The 17,474-nt window shown below is 40.2% G+C and overlaps 1 protein-coding gene across 1 annotated transcript; it reads right to left on the reverse strand.

The window, feature by feature from the left end:
- Positions 1–1,394: 1,394 nt before the first annotated feature.
- On the reverse strand, positions 1,395–16,986 carry TAF7L (TATA-box binding protein associated factor 7 like). Its single transcript, XM_075538424.1, has 13 exons — positions 16,921–16,986; positions 15,076–15,154; positions 12,321–12,454; positions 11,636–11,648; positions 11,453–11,566; positions 11,169–11,221; positions 6,785–6,829; positions 5,850–5,922; positions 5,428–5,541; positions 3,735–3,956; positions 3,458–3,570; positions 2,315–2,374; positions 1,395–1,439 (listed from the first exon to the last, which is right to left on the reverse strand). The coding sequence occupies exons 1-13, from the start codon at positions 16,984–16,986 to the stop codon at positions 1,395–1,397; spliced, it is 1,131 nt and encodes a 376-aa protein (XP_075394539.1).
- Positions 16,987–17,474: the final 488 nt, after the last annotated feature.

A 17,474-nucleotide genomic window follows, 5' to 3' on the forward strand; every position in this document is an offset into this window, starting at 1 on the left:
AGACAGATGATGCTTTCTACTCCTGTGAAGGGTAAGATCTCAAAAACCCACAGGGGTCCTCTAGGGTCACTCTGAATGGGAATTGACTCGATGGCAGTGAGGTTTTGAGTTTAGGGTTATGGCAGAGGAGGTTGGAGGAGTAATGGGGAAACTAATGATAATGGGTTCAAGAATGAAGAAAATGTTCTAAGACTGATTGTGGGAATTATGCAACTTTTTTAATCTACTCAAACTATGGTATGGGAATTACATATGTTGATGAAACTGTCTTTTAAAAAGTGTAAGGACTTGCCCAAGAATAGTGGCAGCAGTGATGAGATTTCTACCTAGTGTTCATTCTATTACAGTATGATAATTTGATCTAATTATTACAGATGGCATGTGTTATCTCTTCTCTATACCCTCGCTCCAAATCCAGTTTCTATGTGGCTAATATAAGATTTGCTTATCACTTCATTGGGAGTGACTGTGAGAACTCTGTAGAAAGATGCCCCAGCGCTGACAGCAGCTAATTGCTATTTCCCTAATTGGAGAGTTCATTCCTTGTCTCATGGGTTTCCTTTTGAGATGAGTGTCCTCTTCACGAGGGCAGTTTAGTACTCACAACCATCCATTTGAAACCAAGAAAAAATTTATTGCTTAGAGAATACAGATCGCTTTAATAAAACATCTTTTTATAACTACCCAGGGTTGTTCACAGAAGGTACTTGTTTTCCCTAACCTTTTCTAATGGAGGTTAGGCTGCGGCGGCTCAGAATAAGGATATCAGCTCAAGTTTTCTTCATCTCTGTTCTTCCTTACTGCTCCCTTTAGCTAGCGAATAGCAACCGGCCACAGTCACAACAACATAGCAACAGAAAGAGAGAGAAGCAGAAATGTCGCCTGTACAGAGACCTAGCACAATCTCATATTAACTGTGGTGAGGTCACCACTTAAATGCCTTGAGAGGCAGGTAGGAAAGACTTGTTCTTGCTATAAATGACTGGCCTTTTTCTATGATAGAGGAAGTACTAAAATGAAAGGAGCGAGAAAGGCATAAAATCTCTGCAAACTAGCTGTACAGCCTGTAAACTAGACTCTCAGCATTGGGCAAGCATGGCTGAATCTTTGGCGGGCTTGAAAGCCAAAAAGCAACATTACTTGTTAACAAATTGATCAAGAGAAGCAAAGTGCCATCATGGAGTTGAGACTTTTAACGTATGCTATTTCATTTTTCCTAATAATCTTTCCCTTTCTACATACCTATCAATTTTAAGTAGATTACAATTAGTAATGAAAGACACAGAGAAATAAATTGATCCAGTCTAGGGAAAATCATGGGACAGGGAACAATTCCATTGTCTTCAGTCTGGATGATGAATCCAAAGTGTGTGGTGCCAGGCGGAAGGCTCTCCTCACTTCTCCAGAAAACCTTTCAGTTGTTTCTGCAGCTCATTGAGCTATAAAGAGGGGCAGGAAAACATGAAACAAACAAAAAAACACCATATGCGCTCCGTAGTTCCATTACCTTATGGAGAATTTGCTTATGTGCAACAAAAATAGTAGCCTTGACTTGGCATTTACAAGGCCTCTCTGCCTTACAATGTTCCCAAGATCAGTAGCCCTCTCAAAAAAATGCACATACACTGTGCCAAACTTAGGAAAGGGACTTTTAAAACTGCTTGTGCTTGCTGTGGGGAATTCGTGCTTCTGGGAAGAGTGGAATGAGGACCTAGCTCACTGGGGCAAAGGAGATGGGCCACTGTAGCTATAGGTACTAGGAGATAAGGCTATTGGGATAGCCTCTTGTCTCATTGAATACACTGGGTCTTACATTGAGTTTTGTCTGTTTAAAGTCAATCTGTTCATCTCCTCTGCTGGGCAGTGTCTCCATAAGGATGTATATTGTTATCTGTCTTTTACAACATTGCTTGTAACCCAGTGCTTTGCACTTAATTGTGTGCCATTAAATAGCTTCTGATTCATAACAGTCCTATTGGACGAGTAGAGCTGCCACACAGGGTTTCCTAGACTGTCACCTCTCCGGCAGCAGGCAGCTAGCTCTTTCCTCCGGTGGAGAGGCTGGTGGGTTCAGCCCTTTGGATTAGCAGGTGAGGTTTAATCTATTAACTCGTCGTAGGCACTCAGAATTGGTCAAATGAGTGAACAAAGGTCTTGTTTCAGCCATCCTGCTACCTTCAGTTTGAACACTGGGCCACTATAATTCCTGCCCAATTCACGAAGAGGAACAACCAAAAATAAAATTGGGGATCAAGGGGTGGGGCTCTTTTATCACACGTTATTTTTTTACTTGGTTTGAAAACATACTTCTCACCTGCTCGCATTTTTGGTTCTCCTCTAATTTAAGCTGCTTCAGTGCAGAATCTAAATGATTCTGGAAAACAAATTGGAGATATTGTGAATACACAGAGAGAGAACCAAAAGAAAGATTTTGGTAAATAATTTGGTAAGAAAACGGTCAGTCCTAACAAAAGGACACTTTTTTTTAGCATAGAGTACTAAAACTATGCCCTCAACTATCGCTCCATCCTATTTGTTTTTAAATACCCAACAATGTGTTATTTTTTTCTTCTTGCCCTAAAACACAGGATAAGAATGCCTTCACGTAATTGCGCAAATCCTTTGGTGATGGGAACCTGTTGAAGGGCTGGTTTAGAACTCAGTGCTGGCTCCACCATTTCCCCTTGAGAAAACAACAACAAAATTGCATTGCTGAGTCAATTCTAACTCATAGTAGCACATTGTAAATGGTTGATAAATATTGCCTATTATGATCTCAAGTCACCAGGTTCCTTCTTTAAAAAAAATCAATTAATTACTCAAGGAAAAGGAAACAAGGCTGTATTTTACTAGGGGACTCTAGACTTCGTTAAGTTTCATGAATGAACAAGACATTGCATAGAGATCACATGGGTGGACACATGATGGAATTTTGAAAGTAAGATATCACAATTTCTTTTTTTTGTTAATTTTGGAGGACTCTTACATCTCTTATCACAATCTGTACATTCATCCATTGTGTCAAGCACATTTGTACATACGTTGCCATTATCATTTTCAAATAATTTTTTCTACTTGAGCCCTTGCTATCAGCTCATTTCCTCCCCTCATGAACCCTTGATAAGTTATAGATTATTATTTTCATATCTTACATCGTCATCTGTCACCCTTCACCCACTTTTCTGTTGTTGGTCCCTTGGGAGGGAATTATATATTGATCCTTGTGATCAATTCCACCTTTCTCCCCCCACCTTCCCCTTAGCCTCCTGGTATCTCTATTCTTTCTCCTTGTTGGCCCTGAGGGCTTTATCTATCCTGGATTCCCTGTGTTGTGGGCTCTTATCTGTAGCAGTGTCCATGTTCTGGTCTAATCCGGTTATACTATTTCTTTTAAAAAAACAAAAACAGTGTTAAGATATCAGAATTTCTCTGTACTGGCCAACAAGAACTTCCTTACCCTGAGTGTCATGTTTTCCACCTTCTTGAGAAGATTGCCCCGTTTTCTCGCTTTTTTCTGAATCTTCTTGAGCTTCTTCTCCACGTAATGAATCTGCTTTTGAATTTCCATGACTAACAGAAATAGAAACGTTAGGCACCTAAATACAACCTAAAATAGGCTCACTCTCAAATCAACTAAAACTCCACCACACATGTGAGCAGTAACTGCCAAGCTCAACCCTGCATCTAATGTGCATTTAGAATTAACACTCGCCCTTTGCTTTCCCCTAACTTACCCATTGAAGCGGTTCCTTCTTTTGCCTTGCACTGGCCTAATGCACGGAACATAGCTTCCAGCTTCTGTTCAGCATCATCACCATCTTCTTCTTCCTCCTCCTCATCCTCTTCCTCCTCATCATCATCGCCATCCTCATCGTCATCCTTATTTCCTCTACCATGCTCCAACTCATCATTGCTACTGCCAAAATCGGTGGACATCTTCCGAAAAGTATCATGTTCTATTGTTTTTAAACAAGAGGAAGGTGAAATTATCAGAAACATCTAAAGTGCTTTTCACTCTAGCTATAATTCTATTCCTTAACCTCAAATTTAGTGGACAGCTAATAATTTTTACAAACCATTTTCTTTTAAATACTTTTCTTGGGGGCTCTTACATCTCATCACAATCCATACATTCCTCCAATGTGTCAAGCACATTTGCACATATGCTGCCATCATCATTTTCAAAGCATTCTCTTCCCACTTGAGTCCCTGATATCAGCTCCCCATTTCTTCCCCTCGCCCCCTCCCCACCCACCCTCCCTCACAAAGTCTTGATAAATTATAGATGGTATTTTTCCATAACTTACATCATCCTTCATTGCCCCTCACCCACTTTTCTGTTACTCGTCCCCCTGGGGAGGGGGTTCTAGATTGATCCTTGTGATCAATTCTCCCTTTCTCCCCCCACCCTCCCTTAAGCCTCCTGGCATCTCTACTCTCCTTGTTGCCCCGAGGGCTTTATCTATTCTGGATTCCCTGTGTTGCCGGCTCTTATCTGTAGCAGTGTACATGCTCTGGTCTAATCCATTTTGTAAGACAGAATTGAGGTCATGATAGTGGGGTGAAGGAAGCACCAAAGAGCTAGAGATGTGTTTCATCGGTGCTATACTGCACCCTGACTGGCTAATCTCTTCCCTGTGACCCCTCTGTGAGGGGATGTCCAATTGTCTACAGATGGGCATTGAGTCTCCACACCATGACCCCCTCATTCACAATGAGTATGGTTTTATTCCTGATCCCATGAACAATTCATGATCACACAGGCTGGTAGGATTCTTCCATGTGGGCTTTGTTGCTTCTCAGATAGATGGCCGCTTGTTTATCTTCAAGCCTTTAAGACCCCAGACGCTGTATCTTTTAATAACCGAGCACCATCTACTTTCTTCACCACATTTGTTTATGCACCCATTTTGTCTTCAGCGATCATGTCAGGAATGTGAGCATCACAGAATGCTGGATTGTTAGAACAAGGTGTTCTTGTGTTAAGGGAGTACTTGAGTTGATACCCAATGTCCATCTGCAACCTTAATTCTTAACATATAGATGAGTACATAGTTCTAGTCCCCACTCATTTTATATATATATACATTTGTACATGCCTGTATTTAGGCCTCCATAAGTGTACTTTGCCTCCTGGAAACCATTTTTCTTGAAAGATTATTCTCATCAAAAAAGAGAGGCAGGCAATGTGAAACACTACAACACTCTTAGCAATGATCAAACTATCTAGAGAACCCCAAGGCCCACAGACAGCTTGAATACCAGGGATGACTGGGAAATGGGGCCATCACTCTAAAACCCTCTGTGCATTGGGGGGGGTAGGGGTGATCCTCTTTCTGTGATTGGCCTGTGAGTCCATGAAGACTGATCTTACACATAGTCAATGTATGCCTCTCCGAAGCTCCTACAGTGCCTTTATTCATGTACCTGGTGTGAGATGACCCTGCGTTTGGCCAACCACTTCTGAGCAAAACTCAAATTTTGGAACGATGCCTTGGCATTCTATTCCCTTGCTTTCATCTTCAGTGATGACTTCCCATCCTGAGAGGAGGAATAGTTAAGGAAAAAGCAGAAAAGGAGAAGGCACAGCAGGAAGGGAAGAGAAAATTTAATCCAATTGAAGTCTTTTGTATCTGGATTCCTGGTTTGAAAACGTGCCTTACAATGAGTTCCCCAACTAAATAAATTTCCAGCATGTGAACTTACTATTCCTAACTGGCAAGTGACAAAACCCCAAATCAAAGCTCTACACCTCAAAATGGCACAAAAGTAACTGAAGTGAGGGCTTGTCAGCAAGTTTATATGGACTGAAACCATGTGCACAAAAAATACTTGATCTTAAAGGATACGGGCACTGAGGGCTTCAGCATCTGAACACAGCAGTCTCTTCACTTCCTTCTCCACATCTGGAGATTCAATGAACTAAAGGAGAGTGGATAGAAAGATCAGTAATAGCATTTAAAACCCTGTGTCCTGTAGACGTGCTCCTTTTTCTACTACGAATGAACTCAAACTACTAGGTGCTTTAGATGCCCAGCCAACCAAATTTCTATTTTAACTAGAGCTGTTTATGAAGGAATCTTTGACCAGGGTCTGAATTTTTACACATTCAACCTTTTTTTATATTCCCTTCAATCAAAAATATTGCTTGAAATCCTTAATCTTTTCAATCTGCAACTATGGTAAAGATCCTTCTGAGAGGCACAAACTTTAAGTCTCACTTATTAATTACTTGCCCCTCAGACTGACAAAGAACTATTATTTCTTTGTTATTTAGAAGTAATTTAGACTAAAGACCCAAATCCCCAGATTTCATTTCCCTACATCTTTATTATTAGAGATGTTCCTACAAATACCGGGTCGTGGATTCATGTTCTTCCTTGAATCCAAGCATAGACAATTATCTCCACAGCAACCAGTTCGTCGTTCCATGAATAGAAATTGAGACTTGGAGGGTGAATAAGCAATAGCAAACAACTGCTGGTAAAAGTTAACTCTGGCCTCTAGGAAAAGGCTTTTTCAATTAATATCATTAAAAAGGCAGATGAAAATACACAGGGTCACTGGCTAAATTATATCTTTTCCCCTGGGATTTACTGGACATTATACAACAATCATTTTTCAATGTGTCAAATTCTATACATATTAATATGGGAGGGAGTAAAAGGTGAGGAGGAAGAGTGGGAAAGAACCTTTGTGATGTCTTTTATCTGTTTTAGACCAATGGATTCTAAAATACAATACACTAAGGGCAAACAATAAAATGATATTGAGATTCTTCTACCTCACTAAAGCTGACTTCTTCTTCAATTTCTGAGACATCATCATTCTATGAAACAAAACACAACAGTCATGCTATATTACAATTGCTCTAGCTCAGCAAAGCTTAAAAGACCTGTGTAATTATTCTTAACTTTGTTTTGCATTGAGTAAACATTAGTAAATGCTGTTTACTGGTGAAAGGAAAGCCAAGGCAACCGTTTTCATGGCCAGAAAGGCTCTAAAGTAACCATCTCAATTCTCCCCTGAATGCTCTACACATTTAGCATAATGCCTATAAAAATTCCAGTTAGTGTTTTTGTAACACAGATAAGTTTTATGATAAAATTTCTATGGAAAAACAGTCCCCAGAATTGCTGAAACATGCCCCTCTCCCCAGGATGGCATTGAATCTGCAGCTCAAGGAGAGGGACATAACTGACTGGAGAATGTGGGAGCATATGAAGGGGGAGGAGGAAAGATTGGAACACATCCTGGCCCATCAAGCCTTGAGATGATGTTCTCAATTAGAGCAGCCAGTCCACAGAGAGGCCCACATGGCCGGCCCCACTGTGACACATGGCATCCCTCACTGACCCATGGCCCTGGGGGGGACAGCACAGAGGATACAGTGTGGGAATTGCACCCGATCTGACCCCGCCACACCGAGGCAATACACTAAGGGAGTAGCAATAGAACAGCAAGGAAATGGAGCAGCGAGGTCCCTAAGGAATGCTGAAGGTGGGCGTGGGAACTGGACATGGTGCCTCAACAGACTGGACTGGAAAAAACTCCTAAAGGCCAATAAACAGTCCTTGAACTAACTACAAGCTTTTCTTGTGTTTTCTTTAGTTTTGTTTTGTTTTTTGTCATTGATTTGTTCTTGTTATTGTTTTATTCTATATTGTTGCTTGGTTTTACTCTGTCTTCTTTTTGTGCATGTTAGTATATCTGCAGGTCTGTCTAATAAGATAGGCTGGATGAACAATTTGGAAGAGAAAACAACAGGACCGACAGTTCCAGGGGGACATGGGAGAGGGGGAGGTACTGGTATTAACAAACCCAGGGACAAGGGAATAACAAGTGATCCACATCAGTGGTGAGAAGGGTGTAGGAAGCCTGGTAGGGGGTGATCAAGGGTAATATAACCAACAGGAATTAGTGAAACCCAAATCAAGACTGAGTATGATAGTGGGACAAGAGAAAAGTCAAAGGAAATATAGGAAAGATGCAAAGGGCATGTATAGCAATCTAAATACAGGCATGTACATATGTAAATATATTTATATATGAGGTGCTTATATTTATAGGTTTAGTATTCAGGTAGCAGAAGGACATTGGGCCTTCACTCAAGTACTCCCTCAATGCAAGAATACTTTCTTCTATTAAACTGGCATTCTATGATGTTCACCTTCCCAACACAACCGCTGAAGACAAATCAGGTGAATAAGTAAATGTGATGAAGAAAGCTGATTGTGCCCGACTATCAAAATAAATAGCATCTGGGGTCTTAAAAGCTTGACGGTAAAAAAAGTGGCCAACTAGCTGAGAAGCAACAAAGCCCACATAGAAGAAGTACACCAGCCTGTGTGATCACGAGGTGCCGAAGGGATCAGTTATCAGGCATCAAAGAACAAAAACTCATATCAGTGTGTGCTCACCTCCCTGATACAATCGCTGAAGACAATTGGGTGCATAAGCAAATGTGGCGAAGAAAGCAGATGGTGCCTGGCTATCAAAAGATATAGCGTCTGGGGTCTTAAAGGCTTGAAGGTGAACAAGTGGCCATCTAGTTCAGAAGCAACAAAACCCATATGCAAGAAGCACACCAGCCTGTGTGATCACGAAGTGTCGAAGGGATCAGATATCAGGCATCATCAGAACAAAAAATCATATCATAATGAATGAGGGGGGAGTGTAGTGGAGACTCAAAGCCCATCTGTAGGCCACTGGACATCCCCTACAAAATGGTCTTGCGGAGGAAATGAGCCAGTCAGGGTGCGATGTAGCAATGATAAAACATATAACTTTCCTCTAGTTCCTAAGTGCTTCCTCCTCCCCTCCTATCATGATCCCAATTCTACCGTACAAATCTGGCTAGACCAGAGGTTGTACACTTGTACAGATAGGAACTGGAAACACAGGGAATCCAGGGCAGATGATCCTTTCAGGGTGTGAGTGGCGTGAATGGCGATACTGGGAGGGTAGAGGGAGAGTGGGTTGGAAAGGGGGAACCGATTACAAGGATCTACATGTGGCCTCCTCCCTGGGGGATAGACAACAGAAAAGTGGGTGAAGGGAGACATTACACAGGGCAAGATATGACAAAGTAAGCATTTATAAATTATCAAGCGTTCATGAGGAAGGGGGGAGCGGGGAGGGAGTGGGAAAAAATGAGATGATGCCAGGGGTTTAAGTGGAGAGCAAATGTTTTGAGAATGATGAGGGCAATGAATGTACAGATGTGCTTTACACAATTGATGTATGTATGGATTGTGATAAGAGCTAGATGAGCCCCTAGTAAAACGATTAAAAAAAAAAGAATTGCTGAAACAATCCTGACCAAGAAATATCAGGATACTGTATGGCACTGATGGCGAGTTTGGCAGACTGACCAATGGAATACAGAACCCAGAAAAAGCAATACAATGTAGGAAGTCTAGCATTTTCCTGGCCTGGAGCAATTATGCATTCATAGGCAAAACAAAAATAGACCTAACATATTAATAACAAGGTAATTCAAAAAAAATCACAAAGTTCAATGTAAAACTATAAATTGTTTAGAAGGAAATAAACACCTTCAAGATCTAAGGATAGACCAAGAGTTCTTAGACTTCACACTGAAAGCATGATTTTGAGAAGAAAAAACACCAGCAATTATTTTACATTTATATTCAGCAAAAACATTGTATATTTGTTCTTCAAAAGAAAGCATGGAGAGACTGAAAAGGCAAGATACAAACTGTGTGAAAATATTTGCAAACCACATGCTATCTAAATGTAGGAACAACTCTCAAAACCCAATAATAAACAACCAAATGATCCATTTAGAAAATGGGCAAAGTAAATAAATAACCAGAAATTTCACTGAAGTGACTATGCAGATGCGAAATGAGCACGTTCTAAGATAGCCAACATCAAATTAAAGCCACAATGAGACCACTACATACCTACAGAGTGGCTAAATTAAAAAAAAAAATTCACAACAACAAATGCTGGCAAGGATATAGAGAAACTGGATCAATCACCCATTGCTGGTGGGAATGAATGAAATGTGCTGCAGCTCCTTTGGAAAGCAGTTTGGCAATTTATTATTAAACTAGACATGCAACTTCCATATGATCCAGCCATTATAACCCTGGGCACTTATCGCCGATAAAGGAAGAATTATGTTCACCCCAAAACCTGTGCGTTAGCCTGTTCATATCAGCTTTACTTGTAATAGTGAAAAACTAAAATGATGCCCTTCAATGATGAATGGTAAAACAGAATATGGTGCATGCATACCATGAAATACAATTCAGCCGTTAAAGAGAATACATTTTTGATGTGTAAAAACTTCCTTGGGTTTTAAGGGAAGTATGATGAACTTTAAAAGCCAATACTATATGGTTAAAGATATTAAATTCCAGTTATATTATTGAAAATTTTTGAGAGAGCCTATTGATCAAAGGGACTGACTGAGAGTGGGAAGGAGGAGGAGAGAGAAGGCAGCATGAAGGATCCTTGTGATTATGAGCCAGTTTAGTATCTTGACTGTAGCAGTGGATACACAACCCTGCACACAGAATAGAAGTGCACAGAATTAAATTTGAAGAAGAAAAAAAAAAGGTGAGTTGTAGCTAAGTCAAATTCCTGGTTGGATATTTCACTTTAATTTTTAAGAACATTACCATTGGGAAAATTAGGTATATGCTACACAGGATGTTTCTATTATCTCTTCTAATGACATGTGCATCTACAAGTATCTCAAAATAAGTAAGTTTAATTTTAAAAAGAAAAAGGAAAGATCAAGTTACAGTACTCCTGAAGCTTTCGTTAAGTTTTACAAGTCTGAGGTGAAGTACAGAAAAGAAGCACAAATTTCTGTTACCAGATAGGTTCACTTTAACACTTGATCTTGTGATTGAACACAAAAACATTCGCAGATGTTCCAAATTAACGACTCTACCAGTCCCGAAATGATTCACCTGTAACCTCAAGGATTAGCTATGGGTTTTGTTCACTGGCTATGTATCTATTCTCAAGTGCTAGAACACGGTGCCTGGCCTTTAGCTCTTTCTCCATAAACGTACACTGAACCCATGACTGAATGAACAAATAAATCCCCAACGGACTGACTCCCTTTCCACCTACTCATAGTTGTCATTTAATCCACCCAGCAGATTCACATCTACCATGCAACCTACCTTTTGTGTTTTTCGGAACCTTTTCTTTCTGACATTCTTAAGAGGTGGAGTAACTACAACAAATACAACATGGTAAGACATATACATGATTGATGGCAACAACAGATCTACCAGAATTTTATAAAAGAGAAAGTTCATGCTAGAAAGCGACCAGCACCAGACATGACTCTTTCCTGTAAGAGTATCTGGGACCCTAAAGAGCCAAGTGTTATAGCGTGGTAGCTGGAGCCAGGTTCACAAATCCTTGGGAATCAGTCAGAATGATTCAGGAATCGACAACTTACTGCCATGTTTCCAGATGTATTTCTTCCGTCTGTTCTTGTCCTTTATCTTTATACCTTTCAGATCAGTAGAAGTAGTTGGTTTTTCTAGAGAAGCACGGGACTCTTCAGCTGCAGCTGCAGCTGCAGCTGGAGCTGCAGCAACAGCAGGAGCAGCGGCAGCAGCAGCAGCAGAGGTGGTGGCACTGCACACGAGCATCTACATTTTATAAAAGCCAAGAAGCTGACAATGAACCCAAGTGCTGGGTTAATGGTGAAGCATGCTCATGCCTACCACCAAAAAACCCAGGGCAAAGTAGTGGAGAGGATGATATTTAGTATCTACAGGAAACCATGTAACACACACACACACCCCACCACCACCCCCTAACTCTCTTTCTCCCTTCCTCCTCTTCTCTTTCTTGAGTCAGCATTGTGTAAGATATATGAACTTAGATTTTAGAATGTTTATTTTCATTTTACTTCAGAGTGCATAGCACTGCAGAGGGGCTATGTTGACAACTTGTATCTTGGCATTTTGATTTGGAGGAAACAAGAAACCACAGCAGAGGTGATAAGAACCAACTTAAACCTACAAAGTTAACAACATGCTGTTTGGGTAGAAAATTTATAAGAAGATCACAGCTGGTCCCATTTTTCAACTCATGAAAGTCACTATGAATGGCAAACAGGGGACTCCTACAAGCTGTTTGAATACAATAAGTAGTGAAAGGGTAAAGTTCAAACACTAGACCAGAGCATGCCATTTTATTCCTGCGTGACCAATCAGGGCATTAGCAATGGCAAGCAGCCATTTACTGAGAACGGGAGAGAAAAAGAAACCTTGGGGGGGGGGGGGGGTGAGTGCTAGATTTAGAAAATGAATCCATACCTGAGAAATATCTGCTGTCTTATAAAAGGTTTTGCGATCAAAAGTTTTGAAGCTTCCAACAACACAGGGCAAATCAACCAACTTAGCGGCCAATGTGACATCTTCAACTTGAACAATGGCCTGATGTTTATCAGCTGAGGAGACCGAGAGATGATTAAAGTCCTGTTAAGGTCCCTATGAACTCAAGCCTCCAATGGTTAGAATAAAGCAGACTAGTCTTTCAGGGAAACCTTATTCTTTTTCATGATGTTAGCATGGTATATACTATAAATGACAAGAAAAGAAGGCAGAGAATATGGGGCTCTCTTTTCCTAGTTTGTCACTCTTTCAAAAGTACAGGTAGTCCTCAGACGACAAGAGGTCCGTTTCTAAGTGTCTTCAAGTCTCATTTATACTTAAGTCAGAACAGTTAGGTAGAGTTTGTATCTAACCTCAGTTAGTTAAATGTTTTTCTTAGTGTATAACGGATAGTATATCTTTTTATGAGTAAGAAACATTAAAAAGAAATGCATTCCGGTACATTAAAACAACTTTACCTTAATAACACTGTAATAACGATCACAATGTTTTGATGTACATTGCAAAGCACAGTCCATTTGTTAATATGAGCCATTGTATGTCTGTGCCTCAGATTTTGAAGGAACTTGATTTGTACTATGGTTTGTTTGTAATCCTAGTACATCCTGTAGCTCTTTCTTGTAAATAGCTGTAGAATGTGTGCATGGTTATAAATATAGATGAAACAGTAGATGTGTCCTTCATATCACAGTAAAGTTCCATTTATACCAACCCTGCATTTTGTTTAAATCATTTGATTTGGGGCTCACACAACTCTTACCACAATCCATACGTACATCCATTGTGTCAAGCACATTTGTATATTTGTTGCCATCATCATTCCCAAAATGTTTTCTTTCTACTTGAGCCCTTGGTATCAGCTCATTTTCTCCCTCCGTCCCTCCCTCCCACTTGATAATTTATAAATTATTACTATTTTGTCATGTCTTACACTGTCAGACGTCTCCCTTCACCCACTTTTCTGTTGTCAGTCCCCCAGCTGGACGACATATGTAAATCATTGTGATCAGTTCCCCCTTTCTACCCCACCTTAACCCTTACCCTCCTGGTATTGCTACTCTTGTTATTGGTCCTGAGGGGTTTATCTGTCCTGGATTCCCTGTGTTTCCAATTCCTATCTGTACCAGTGTACATCCTCTAGTCTAGCCTGATTTGTCAGGTAGAATTGGGATCATGGTAGTGGGGGGCGGGGAAGCATTAAAGAACTAGAGAAAAGTTTTATGTTTCATAGATGCTATACTGCACCCTGACTGGCTCATCTCCTCCCCACGACCCTTCTGTAAGAAGATGTCCAGTTTCCTACAGATAGGCTTTGGGTCTCCACTCCCCCTCATTTCACAATGATATGATATTTTGTTCTTTGATGCCTGGTACCTGATCTCATTGACACTTCATGATCACACAGGCTTCTGTGCTTCTTCCACGTGGGCTTTGTTGCTTCTCAGCTAGATGGCTGCTTGTTTATCTTCAAGCCTTTAAGACTCCAGATGCTATGTCTTTTGATGGGCACCATCAGCTTTCTTTACCACATTTGTTTATGCACCCACTTTGTCTTAAGCAATCGTGTCAGGAAGGTGAGCATCATGGAATACCAGTTTAGTAGAACAAAGTGTTTCTTGCACTAAGGGAGTACTTGAGTAGAGGCCCAATATCCTTCTGATACCTTAATACTAAATCTATAAATATATGCACATAGATTTATTTCCCCATTGTCATATATGAACATATTTACATATGCACATGCCTGTATTTAGACCTCTCTATATACCCTTTGCCTCCTGGTAACCCAAGCATTTTAACACCATTAGAACCCTCATATCCATGTCATTGTAAACTTGTGCACAAATGGTTTAGTGAGGGAAGAAAGATTGGCAGCAGAATGATGAACATGTGTCTCAAGTTATAACCTGGAACACCACAAAGGTATAATTCTATACAGTTTACTATATCCTAAATTCCAGATTCTTCTCAAACATCTCAAACCTGAATGTCGACTCTCAAGAGGACTTGAGCCAGGAGCCCTGGTGTGCGTGGTGGGTTATACATTTGGGCTGCTAACTCCAAGAGGACTTGGGTATAACCTTCTAATATTAAGGGAGGGAGATGTATAATCATGTCTGACAGGATCTTTTTTTGTACAAATTCACTTAAAAATAGATAGTGAGAAATTATTTAAATGACGGTACTATATATAAAAGTTTTGTCTGTTTTTGCCTCTGAGGAAACACAAGGGAAAATGGTTGATATCATTAATTTTGGCATTGAGATTGGGGCCCAGTGAAGAAGGAAAAACTCACTTCTTTTGAATCTTTCTGCTGTACTTATTTGCTAACCCTGAAGTTGGATTATCTTTCTTTTTCTAGGTGGTATCTGAGTGGTGGAATTATAGCTTGGTTTTGTTTCTTCTTTACATCTCTCTAAAACTTACTATAGCTTAAAAGAGAGAAATTTCATTTGTGTAAACAAAAACAACATTGATTTGTTGTTACTTTGACCAGTCAGAAACCACAAGGCTTTTTTCCATGAACTTTTTGAAGCCCTCCAATAGGAGAAAGCTAGCATATGATTATTCTATAGTTGACCATCCAAGCCCTTTGTTATATGTAATGTCTGGCCCAATGTAGTACCTTAATAAAGTATTGTTCATTGTATTGTGAATTCATATTTAACTACTTACGGTATAAGTTGATCTTTAGTTTATCCTTTGCGTCATTACGTCCGGAATGTATTATCTTCCTGACTGTAGAAACATGCTCCTAAAAAGATCAATAAATGAAGTCCGAAAGATAAATTTCCTACCTGGAAGCTGATAGAATAGATGTCTGAGAAATCCCTCCCTTAATTTAAACCTTCAACACTCCATACTTTACTAAAGATGCCATGGACCATAGGATACATTACATTGTGTATTGTCAAGTGAGCATCAGGTGAAAGACTACTGTCTTTCTGTAGCTACACTTAATGGTTTCTTCAACTCTACATGCCTGCCTCTCACTGCCCTGCACTTCAGTTATAATTACTAAAGAAAGTGTAGTTGCAGTGTACTGAATATGAAAGGGTACCCCACCCAAAAAAACCGGATTCCCCCCCAAGGTATTTAATTTTTTTTTACAAAACAACCTTATCACCTTCAATATACTCTCATCACACTCAATACGTTTGTCAAATTTGTGATTCCATTCTTGGAAGCATTTTTCAAATGCATCTGTTTGGATGACTGGCAGCGCCCTTGTTTTATAATTCACCTCTTCTACGTCAGCAAATCACTGTCCTTTCATGTCCCTCTTCATTTTCAGAAACGAAAAGAAGTCGCACGGAGCGAGATCAGGTGAGTCAGGTGTGGGGGACAAGAGAGGCATGCTGGGTTTTTTGTTTGTTTGTTTGGTTTTCTTGTTTCTTTTTTTGGCAAAAAGTGGCGCAGTGAGATGGTTGCATAAGCAGGTGCATTCCCCGATCTGCAAAAACTCGGGTCTTTTTTGTCACACACTACAATGCAATCTTTTTAAAATCTCTAAATAGAAAGCATGATTAAGAGTGTGACCTAGTGAAACAAACTCCAAATGCACTACAAGTCGGCATTTTTGTCCATTCTGGAAGTTGACAGACGTGCATAACAAGGTTTGTCATCAACCGACATTTCACCTTTTGAGAAATGAGAAAACCACTCATACACTTGAGTTTTTCCCATAGTGTTGTCCTTGTAAGCTGTGTTCAGTATCACAAGTTTCTGTGGCAATTTTCCTGAGCAGGAAACAAAATTTCACAGCCGCACACTGTTCTCTTAAACAGACCATCACAAAACACGAGGTTCAAGCAAAACTGCTCTTAAGAAAATATTCACTGTGACCAGAGAGAACCTTCCTAGGAGATGCCACTGGGTGTACTAAACTCAGAGAAAGTTGTTCAATGCTTGCCAGCAGGAAAAATGCGTACTATGAAAGCTCTGCTCAACCCAGCACAATTCCGGTTTTTTGGGAGGTACCCCTTCATATATTCATTAATTCTAAGTAGGGGAGTCATTTTAAAAATCTCATCCCTAATACAGTTTTCTTAGACTCCATAGTGCTTAGATAACAGTAATCAGTGGCAGGATGAGGGGGTGGTGGTGGCAGGGGGAGACCCTAACAAAAATCTTGAGATGTTCTTCAACAAAGCAGTGTGTAGTGATGAATTTTCAGGAGACACGGTGAGGGTCTTTCTCAGAAACCCTTTTGAGGTGATAAAAAGGATTTGAGAAGAGCCGTGTCCTCACTGTCCAGTGATAAAGTGACTAGATATATCTTCATCACTGTTTGCCAGCAAGTCTACCCACCTGCTAGCTAGCATGTAAAGGATGGAGGATGTCACCACTAAAGGCAGACACACTATGCTAGGATGGCTTTACAGAACGTGGCCTAAGGAAACAAATGTTCTGAGCTTTATAATCTACCTTCCATAGAATAGAAAGAAATATAAGAAAATCCAAGTAGAACTGTTATTTATGCACTAGAACTATCTTGTCTAAGGTTCACGGGTTTCTTACCGTAGGAAGCCGCAAAATAAACTGGTTCTCGAGTTCGTGAGATGGTTCATTCTGGCTTTTACGCATCTCTTGTTTTTGAGTTTATGAAAACAAAAACAAACGAAAGTCATTAGAAATGTCTCTTGCTCCCTCTGCTGATCACTACTGATCAAGCGCAAACCCATTCACAAGATTTTTTTTTTTAAACAATTTATTGGGGCTGATACAATTCTTTTCACAGTTCATACATATACATACATCAATTGTATAAAGCACATCTGTACAGTCTTTGCCCTAATCATTTTTTTCTCTTTTCTCCTTTTACATTTTATTAGGGACTCAAACAACTCTTACCACAATCCATACATATACATACATCAATTGTATAAAGCACATCCATACATTCCCTGCCCCAATCATTCTCAAGGCATTTTCTCTCCACTTAAGCCCCTTGCATCAGGTCCTCTTTTTTTTCCCCCTCCCTCCCCATTCCCCCCTCCCTCATGTGCCCTTGGTAATTTATACATCGTTATTTTGTCATATCTTGCCCTATCCGGAGTCTCCCTTCCCCCCTT

Source organism: Tenrec ecaudatus, chromosome X (assembly GCF_050624435.1).
Source record: "Tenrec ecaudatus isolate mTenEca1 chromosome X, mTenEca1.hap1, whole genome shotgun sequence".
Taxonomy (NCBI): Eukaryota; Metazoa; Chordata; class Mammalia; order Afrosoricida; family Tenrecidae; genus Tenrec; species Tenrec ecaudatus.